Source organism: Budorcas taxicolor, chromosome 3, assembly GCF_023091745.1.
Source record: "Budorcas taxicolor isolate Tak-1 chromosome 3, Takin1.1, whole genome shotgun sequence".
NCBI classification, from domain to species: Eukaryota; Metazoa; Chordata; class Mammalia; order Artiodactyla; family Bovidae; genus Budorcas; species Budorcas taxicolor.
In genome coordinates this window covers 91,663,445-91,673,238 of record NC_068912.1, presented here as the reverse complement: position 1 = coordinate 91,673,238, position 9,794 = coordinate 91,663,445, and the positions used below count along the sequence as shown (strand labels likewise).

The following is a 9,794-nucleotide window of genomic DNA, read 5'->3' as shown; positions in this document are numbered from 1 at the left end:
CAATATTTTGGCCACCTGATATGAAGAACTGACAGACCCTGATGCTGGGAAAGACTGAAGGTGGGAGAAGAAGGGGACAACAGAGGATGAGATGGTTGGATGGCATCACCGACTCAATGGACACCAGCTTTGAGTAAACTCCAGGAGTTGGTGATAGGCCTGGCGTGCTGCAGTCCATGGGGTCACGAAGAGTTGGACACAACTGAGCAACTGAACTGAACCAAGGGCAAGGCATCAGGTAGCTTCTGCCTTCAGTGTCATGCTGTTGAGTGGGTGTCATAAACCTAAGCCTGGGTTGAGAACTCTCCAATAAAGGGAAATGCAGCCAGTCTGTCTGTGTCCCCGGTGCACTCTTGGTGTGACACTGAAGGCCCTTCAGTGTCTGGCCCTTTACCACTTCTGTGGCTCCCTCCATCTCCAGCCTCAGCCTAGCCATCCTGGCCTCAGTTCAGCTGTGGTAGGATGGTGCAGAAGTGAGAGTATCAGCTCTGGAGCCTGGCTGTCTGCTTTCTACTTCCAGCCCCATGACCCACTAGCTGAGTAGCCTCAGGTACCAGTCCTGTCTGCAACTTGAGGATAACAGCACCTTCCTCATGCAGGCGCTGTGAGAATTCAATGAATGAATCTGCATGTAGCACATGGAACACAGCCTGCCTCACACCAAGAGTTTATGAGACTTACATTTTATTCTCCAGTCTTAGGGTTTTAGCTTACGGCTTTTGTACACTGTTCCCTCTGAAGACTCTCACTTCTCCCTCCATTCCCACTGTTCCTCCCTTTATTTAATACCTATCAGGACCTTCCGTCAGGTCCAGCTGCCTCCTCCAGGAAACCCTACTGGCTGGCTTCTTACCACACATCCCATGAGTCCTCTACCTTCTCTCTGCTGACTGCACTGTACTTGATTACTGGGTGGTTGCTTCCACTTCTCTGGAAACTTGAGTCAGGTATGCTGAACTGTGCATTGTGCCCTGCCAGGACCTAGCACAGCAGCTCCTCAGCACACAGCAGGTGTATAACAAATAGTTACTGATGACACAGGAAGGAGTGATGAATTCTGAACAGACTCGGGGTGGGAGGTGGAGGGAGGCCACCACACAGGGGATGTGGGCCGTTCCATTGAAGTGATTGGTGAGGTGGGAGGGACTTCAAGCTAAGGCAGGAGACTTGAAAGGGCATATGCCAGGGGTAGCACACATGCTACCAGGCTTAGTAGTAACGACTGCCATGTCCTGGGCACTTAGGTGTGCCAGAGGGCATTCCAGGTGCTTCATGTGGATGGGCTCAACCTTGCCAGTCTTTGGGAGGCAAGGCACCATTTTACTGAGAAGAAAAGTGGCATAGAGAGGATAAGTAGCTTACAGAGCCAGCTAGCTAGTGAAGAGTGAGTCACAACTTGAATTCAGGACTCCCCTCAGTCCCTCAGGAGATACTAACAGTAGCAAGACTGGGCCCCTGCTTCCAGGAGTTGGCAACAAACCAGAGGCCCTTGCCTGCTCACTCCAAGGTTATGGTAAAAGTTTGGCAGTTTCACCTGCAATGTCCTGACATGTCTGCCTGGGTAGAAGAATTCAGTCTGCTGAAACCCTTAACAGCATCAACATCCTGCCTGTGGCACTCCCGTCAGCCCACGGGCTTAACCATTAACCAGTAAGTGCCTCCACCCCACTCTCCCAGCCCTACAAGGTTTTAATCACAAGCTCATTAGCACCTTGAGAGCTGCTGGCTTAATATGAGTGGACACCACCCCTGCATGGACCTGGTGCCTGAATGTGGGAGCCTGAAAGTGACCACCCCATTGTGCTGGCCATGTGCACTGCCCGCTCAACCTTCCAGAAGGACAGCTACACTTCCCAAGCACCTGCTGTGAGCAGGCCCTGCTGTCCCTGTTCTCCCAGTGAGGAAATGGGTACATGAAGTGTCCTGCACAAGGTCCCATAGCTGCTAAATGGCCCAGGCAGTCTGACAGTAGAGTCTCTCTGTCTGGGTCACTATGATCTAAGTTATTATTTTAAATTAAGTGAAATCAGTCTTTTCCCAAAAGTTTGCAAAAACATCATAAAAATACTTTCCCCAATTTCCACATTATAGAAAACTTTAAAAAAATTCTTTTCCTAATTCTAAAAGTCATGTGTGCCCTTCAGTTCAGTTGCTCAGTCGTGTCCGACTCTTTGTGACCCCATGAATTGTAGCACGCCAGGCCTCCCTGTCCATCACCAACTCCTGGAGTTCACTCAGACTCACGTCCATCAAGTCAGTGATGCCATCCAGCCATCTCATCCTCTGTCGTCTCCTTCTGCCCGCAGTCCCTCCCAGCATGAGTCTTTTCCAATGAGTCAACTCTTTGCATGAGGTGGCCAAAGTACAGGAGTTTCAGCTTTAGCATATTACTACTAAGTCACGTCAGTGGTGTCCGACTCTTGTGCGACCCCATAGATGGCAGCCCACCAGGCTCCGCCGTCCCTGGGATTCTCTAGGCAAGAACACTAGAGTGGGCTGCCATTTCCTTCTCCAATGCATGAAAGGGAAAGTGAAAGTGAAGTCGGTCAATCATGTCTGACTCTTAGCGACCCCATGTACTGCAGACCACCAGGCTCCTCCATCCATGGGATTTTCCAGGTGAGAGTACTGAAGTGGGGTGCCATTGCCTTCTCCGAGCTTTAGCATTATTCCTTCCAAAGAACACCCAGGACTGATCTCCTTTAGCATGGACTGGTTGGATCTCCTTGCAGTCCAAGGGACTCTCAAGAGTCTTCTCCAACACCACAGTTCAAAAGCATCAATTCTTCGGCACTCAGCTTTCTTCACAGTCCAACTCTCACATCCATACATGACCACTGGAAAAACCATAGCCTTGACTAGATGGACCTTTGTTGGCAAAGTAATGTCTCTGCTTTTGAATATGCTATGTAGGTTGATCATAACTTTCCTTCCAAGGAGTAAGCGTCTTTTGATTTCATGGCTGCAGTCACCATCTGCAGTGATTTTGGAGCCCAGAAAAATAAAGTCTGACACTGTTTCCACTGTCTCCCCATCTATTTGCCATGAAGTGATGGGATGGACCAGATGCCATGATCTTCGTTTTCTGAATGTTGAGCTTTTTTTTCTTTTTTTTCAGTTAAAGAAGGTTTTTATTTTTGCAATGTCATTCCATACAAAAGCAATAGAAACATAACAGTCTTAGGAAGTTTACAAATGAATATGCGAACAGAAAATCTGTACACATTATCCTTTACAGCCATTTTACAAAGTGAATGAACTGATTATAAAAAAAAATTCTTTCTAATCCCTCTGCTGCCTTAACTTTTGGAGTATTATAGGTAGAAGGCCCACTTAGTGCTATTTACAAGTACCCAGTTAAGACTGTATAACTTACATAAAATCCATTAACTTATCAGCTCAGTTTAATATCTTTGACTATTCAGTGCTCTGTATGAGGAAAAATCCCATCTTGATATACTGACAAACAGCCAGAAAACTAACACTTTCCATAGAGATGGTAAAGGAGCCGATTATGAGAACACTCATTCAGATACCAGTAAAGAAAGTCGATACTGGCTGAGCTTTAAGCCAACTTTTCCACTCCTCTTTCACTTTCATCAAGAGGCTTTTTAGTTCCTCTTCACTTTCTGCCATAAGGGTGGTGTCATCTGCATGTCTGAGGTTATTGATATTTCTCCCGGCAATCTTGATTCCAGCTTGTGCTTCTTCCAGTACAGCAATTCTCATGATGTACTCGGCATATAAGTTAAATAAGCAGGGTGACAATATACAGCCTTGAAGTACTCCTTTCCTATTTGGAACCAGTCTGTTGTTCCATGTCCAGTTCTAACTGTTGCTTCCTGACCTGCATACAGATTTCTCAAGAGGCAGGTCAAGTGGTCTGGTATTCCCATCTCTTTCAGAATTTTCCACAGTTGATTGTGATCCACACAGTCAAAGGCTTTGGCATAGTCAATAAAGCAGAAATAGATGTTTTTCTGGAACTCTCTTGCTTTTTTCATGATCCAGCGGATGTTGGCAATTTGATCTCTGGTTCCTCTGCCTTTTCTAAAACCAGCTTGAACATCTGGAAGTTCACAGTTCATGTATTGCTGAAGCCTGGCTTGGAGAATTTTGAGCAGTACTTTACTAGCGTGTGAGATGAGTGCAATTTGCGGTAGTTTGAGCATTGCCTTTCTTTGGGACTGGAATGAAAACTGACCTTTTCCAGTCCTGTGGCTACTGCTGAGTTTTCCAAATTTGCTAGAATGGCAAACCACTTCAGTATTCTTGCCTTGAGAACCCCATTAACAGTATGAAAAGGCAAAATAATAGGATACTGAAAGAGGAACTCCCCAGGTCGGTAGGTGCCCAATATGCTACTGGAGATCAGTGGATAAATAACTCCAGAAAGAATGTGTGCCCTTAGATACAGACAAATTCTAAAAAGCGTCCTGGCCTCTAGGAGTAGAAATGGACAGGGGTGTAAAGAGGCCTGGCGCTCAAGTAGTTAAGGAAATGACAATTTCAAGATTTCCACAAAGCTCCTTTATTGATGGCCCAGCAGGTGTTTCTTCCATTAAAACACTGAATATTAATGGAGCCCTTGATTTACATTCTAAGCTTGATTTACACAATGGTTTTGTTATGCACCAGCCTTTGTCCCCAAGTATTAATTCTGTTAAGTATTTCCCAGCCAGTTGCTTCTCCATCTCCCCAAGGAATGAGCAACGATAATACAGCCTGTACCTGTTATTTTGCCAGCAACCCCATTTCATCAATTTATGGCAAGAAGTAATGTTGGCAAGTTCAGAAAGGATAGAGGAATGTACACGGTTTGAATATTTCTGTCTTTCCTCTAAAGAGACGGAACCATTCTGCAGATGTTCCTTAATTCTTGTTTGTGCCACTCCCCAGGAAAGTTGTGAAGCAACATAACAAAAAAACAAAACCCAGGTCTCAATGTTAACAGCAGAACCTGAGCTCCCAACGGATTATTTCCTAAGTCATCCCATGCAAGTCATCTTGGTTCCAGAGAGCACACTAGGGGTTAAGCTTTTCATATAAGTCAGCTCAGCCAACCCTCCGACAACCCAAGGAGGTGGGGGTGCCATGAAAGCATCTCACAGATGAAGAATCTGAGATGCACAAAAGACAAGTTATTTGTCTATGATCATATACCTGCTAAGTGGAAAACTGATTCTCTATTCAAGGTCCTAATCTTTCCACCAAATTATACTGCCCCTGGCTACTGCAAGAAATGCTGGCTAAGTCATCAAGACACCTGGGTTTCAGTTCAGCTGGATGTTGAGCAAATCACTGTGCTCCTGGTGTGCATCTCCCTTGGAAAATGGGTATCTCTTTCAAACCTAAAGGCCTCTGTAGCTCAAAGGCTGACTCAACCAGCCGTCACTCCTGGCAACAAGACTGACCCGAGGTAGCCTAATTCAGGAGATGCAGCACCTGGTCTGCAATCAGGCAGTCTGGCCAGTCAGATGGGTTGCAGCAGGTTAATTTCCACTGCAGGTTTGCCTCCCATCTGTGAAGTGAGGGCTGGATAAGCAGGCTGCAAGCTCTCCTGTTCTAAAGTTCCATGATTCTACCTTACCCTCAAATCATTCCATATCATACACATTTATGAGAGTTTTAAATTAACTAGTTCTCTATTCCCTGAAGCTGATTTTTAGAAGTGCTTATTCTTACATTAGGCTAGCCTTCCATAAAGTATGCTTATGAAACACAAATTTAAGAAAATATTTAAAGTGCTCATTTGCACGTAATTCTAATTTCTCTACTTCAGGCTAAGTTGATCAGACATACATAATCCATTTTACTTACTGGAATCATTTTGCCCAGGCAGAGGCTATGCAGTATAGTGAGACAAGACACAGGTTTTGGTCAGTACCCAGATTCTAGCTCTGATACATAATAGCTGTGCATTCTTAAATTGCTTGAATGGAGCTTCCAGTTTCATCTGTAAAATGAAGATTTCACAGCACTTACCTTTAACAGTTTTAAGATCTGAACACGGCATGTGCTGAAAGCAGAGAGCTCACATCAACCTGATAATGCACAACTGAAATGACTCAAACATTCAACCCTGCAATGTGGGCTGAGGACGCTCCACAAAGTTGGTGAATTAGAATCATCTGGGGAATTTTAAAACTGCTGACGCCCAGGCCACACCCCAGAACAGAACCTTGGGGTGGGACCCAGGGGATTCCACTGTGCACCCAAGAGTAAGATCCTTGTCTTACAATCCAGCCTCTCTAGGTTTGCTCTCAGAATCCTGTCTCCTAGCCTGAATGCTGGCGCAGAGCCCAGCGGTAGCCTGGGAGTCATTAGGGCCTGGGGTCTACATTCATTAGGAACCCTGATGGTGTGTGCTGGGGGTGAGGTTACTCTGGCACGATCAGCGGTCACAAGCTGCCGGGAAGCTGTTTGGCAGGCAGAACAACAGGCCAAGACAACACTTCAGTGCACTAGGAGTCAGCCTAGGGCCCCAGCCTCAGGGAGCTGACCATCAATGACAAGAGGCTGGCAGCCATACAGTGAGCTGTGCGCGCTGAGAAGGGTGTCGGTGCTAGTAGGAGAGCACAGGGGATGCCAAAGACCATTGCCAGGAGCTGCCGAGCATGTTTCAGGAGGTGATGGCTTTGAGCTTAGCCCTGAAAGATTCTCCTTAGGTATGGACAAGCCGTGACACCAGGGGCCGAGGATGCAGAAGCTGATCCTGCTCCTGGGGGCAGGAGCAATGAAAGCTCAAGCTCGCTGCCAGTTCTCCCCAGCACTCAGGCAGTGACCTTCTACTGATACTTCACCTCCATCACGCATGGCTCTAGGATCCAACTCTGCAGCCAGGACGGTCACTGTAGCACTGGAAGCCTGCAGACACTTGAGGGAAGAAATGGTATAACACGTATTTTCCAGTCACCCAATTTTTTCTTTTTCCAGTGGAGAAGTAGAAAAAGAGTTTCCAGGCAAGAAGCTGCGGTGCTCTGAACTTGGCAGGTGTTACCACTGTTTCCAATTAACATGCAAACCTTACCCCAACAGTCTGACTTTATTCAATCAATATAACATCATCTCAGTGCCAGGCCAACTCAAGAGGGAGAGTCAGGTCTCTGGAGGTGGTTTGGGGGCCATTAGCTAACTGTTTTAACTTTCCGGGTAGCTTAAACAATGGAGGATCAGAGGAACCAGATCTGCCTGTCATAAACCTCTCAAGGAACCAGCTACTCAGCTGTGAGGACTTTACAGATCTAGTTCCATTTTCGCACGTTACAGATGGAGAAACTCAAAGGCCCCAGCAGGGCAGGGGTCACGTCCAAGTCACTGTTGAGTCAGTGGCAGCCAGGTGTCCTGATTCTTGTCCCCAGACCCTCAGCCCACTTCTCAAAGGAGGAGGATTGGTGGGCTGCCTCTCTGGACTGAATGCAGCAAGAGGCCTAAGGTCAGACTGCTGGAGCTGGGAGGGGGTCAGTCATCAGGAGGCCCCCAACCTACATGTGGTGTAGAAAACTGCTGAGAGAAGGGAAGTGACTCTCCTGAGGGCCAAAATGACAACTTGGCTCCTTCTAGCCACTACCCCCAAACAGAAGCTTCCACAGTGGAATATGAAAGATAGGGTATGTGGTGGCACAGCCAGCCCAGACAAAGGGATCAAGTTAACAACTTTAAATACAAATAGTCCGAACAAATGACTACAACTGGCTTTCCTAACATGGTCTCACCTTCCACGAGCTGCTGTTTCTGGGGAGACCAGCTCCGGAGAGCAGTACAGGAAAGGCAGCATTTCAGTGAACACCAAGCCTGTGAGATACGGTGGGAGGCGTCCAGGGGGTGGTTCAGACAACCTGCACTCGGCTCAGTAATTCCAGGACTCCCTCTCTGGTAAGGAAGACCACGTCTCCGGTATTCTGGCACCAAACCTCAAAATGTGCAGGGTCTTCCAGGGCCCTCTTGGCAGCAATGATCACAAAGGGGTAGCCGAACTTGTTGGCGTCTTTCAGTCTGTTCCCAATGGTCAGATGGGTCCTGTTGTCCAGCAGGACCTCCCCTTGGAGCTGTGGCACCGCTTCTGTGATGTGGTCGTAAAGATGCCCTGCGAGCTCTGCGGCCGCCTCCTCCTTACTGCCCTTCTTGGGGGGGATGAGGCAGACTTGGTAAGGGGCCAGGAGGCTAGGCCAGCGGATGCAGTCTTCTGTAGAGAGAACTTCAATGGCAGCGGCCAAGATCCGTGTCACGCCCAAGCCGTAACACCCCATTTCAGCCAGGGATGGCTTGCCGTGGACATTGATGAACTGGGCATTGAAAACAGAGGAGTACTTGGTGCCCAGGTAAAACGTGTGCCCTACCTCGATGCCTTTGGTTTCGGTCAGTGGCCCCTGGCAAGCAGGGCAGTTTGTCTGTGACGAGTCCAGAGTCTCCACATTGGCAGAGAAGTGGCAGCTGGGACAGAGTACAAGTCGGTCCTCCCCGATGTCCACTGGCAGCTGGAACTCGTGGGACATCGTGCCCCCGATGCTGCCCACGTCGGCCTGGACCTTGACGCATCGCAGCCCCAGCCTGTTGAACAGGCTGCTGTAGGCATCACACACCAGGCTGTAGGTCAGCTGGGCTGCCTCGGGGGAGGAGTCGAAGGTGTACATGTCCTTCATGTAAAACTCTCGGCCGCGGAGAAGACCAAAGCGGGGTCTGGGCTCATCCCGAAACTTCCTCGTCACCTGGTACAGCAGGAACGGGAGCTGCTTGTAGGACAGTGTCTTCTGGGAGGCGATCAGGGCTGTAATGGCTTCCTCGTGGGTTGGTCCTAAGCAGTACTCCTTGCCGTGTCTGTCTCTAAGTCTTAGCAGCTCCCTGCCCATTGAGTCCCACCGGTTGGTGGCTCGCCAGAGCTCTGCTGGGCTGAGGCTGGGCATGTTGACCTTCTGTCCCCCGATGGTCTGCATCTCCTGATCTATCACGCGCACCAGCTTCTCCATGGCACGGACAGTGTAAGGCAGGAGGTGGTAACATCCAGGGCTTGCCGGGTGGATGAGGCCCACCTGCAGCATCAGCCGCTGGCTCTTACAGGTCAGGTCGCCAGATCTGCCCTCGAGAGAGAGCACCTGGTCTTCCCGAAGTTTCTGGGGCTGGAACATGCGGGACAGCACCAAGCGCTTCCCTCTCCTGGGGGCACAGTGGTGAAACCTCTGAGGAGCATACTGCAAGAGCTGATGGCTGCAGGTGGCCAGGGCAGGCAGTGCTTTGCATCTTGTCAGCAGCACTTCCATGACACCCCAACACAGGGAGGCACTTGTGCCTGAAGAAAAATGAGTCGAGCAGAAATACGTGTTAACTGTGATCTGACACCCTGCAGCAGTCAGCACAGATCGGCCTCCAATAAAACTTCTATGACAGCCACCAATTTTGCAGATGCAAAAGGATATAAACTCTTTCAAGGTTCTTGATTTATACTGCCAAACTTAGTGAGTACCCCTAATCATCAGCACATCCCACGGAACAAAAGCTCTCCTGCATTATGCTGAGAACAGGTTACTAATTCCCCTCAGCTCTGGGAAGCTCAAATCCCCCCAGGTGGCTCCCTCTAACTTTCAGCAGCCTCAGTCCTTCAGGGGTCCCCTCCAACTTCCAGCAGCTTCAACAACTTCCCCTGGGCTCTGTACAAATATTATCATTTCCTTTGTGGCCCATGACCTGAAGACAGTTGGGAGGCATGGCCACAGAGCCCTAGTATGCCTATGCGGAAAAATGCAGGCCCTGGAGGCAAGACACACGTGGCTCACGCCTGGAGCCATCACTTAAAAGTC

At 48.7% G+C, this 9,794-nt stretch overlaps 1 protein-coding gene across 1 annotated transcript; it reads right to left on the bottom strand.

Moving 5' to 3' along the window:
* Nucleotides 1-7,744: 7,744 nt before the first annotated feature.
* PARS2 (prolyl-tRNA synthetase 2, mitochondrial) lies at nt 7,745-9,257 on the bottom strand. Its single transcript, XM_052638168.1, has one exon. It carries the CDS (start codon nt 9,255-9,257, stop codon nt 7,830-7,832), a length of 1,428 nt encoding a protein of 475 aa, XP_052494128.1. The 3' UTR covers nt 7,745-7,829.
* Between the last annotated feature and the right edge of the window lie 537 nt (nt 9,258-9,794).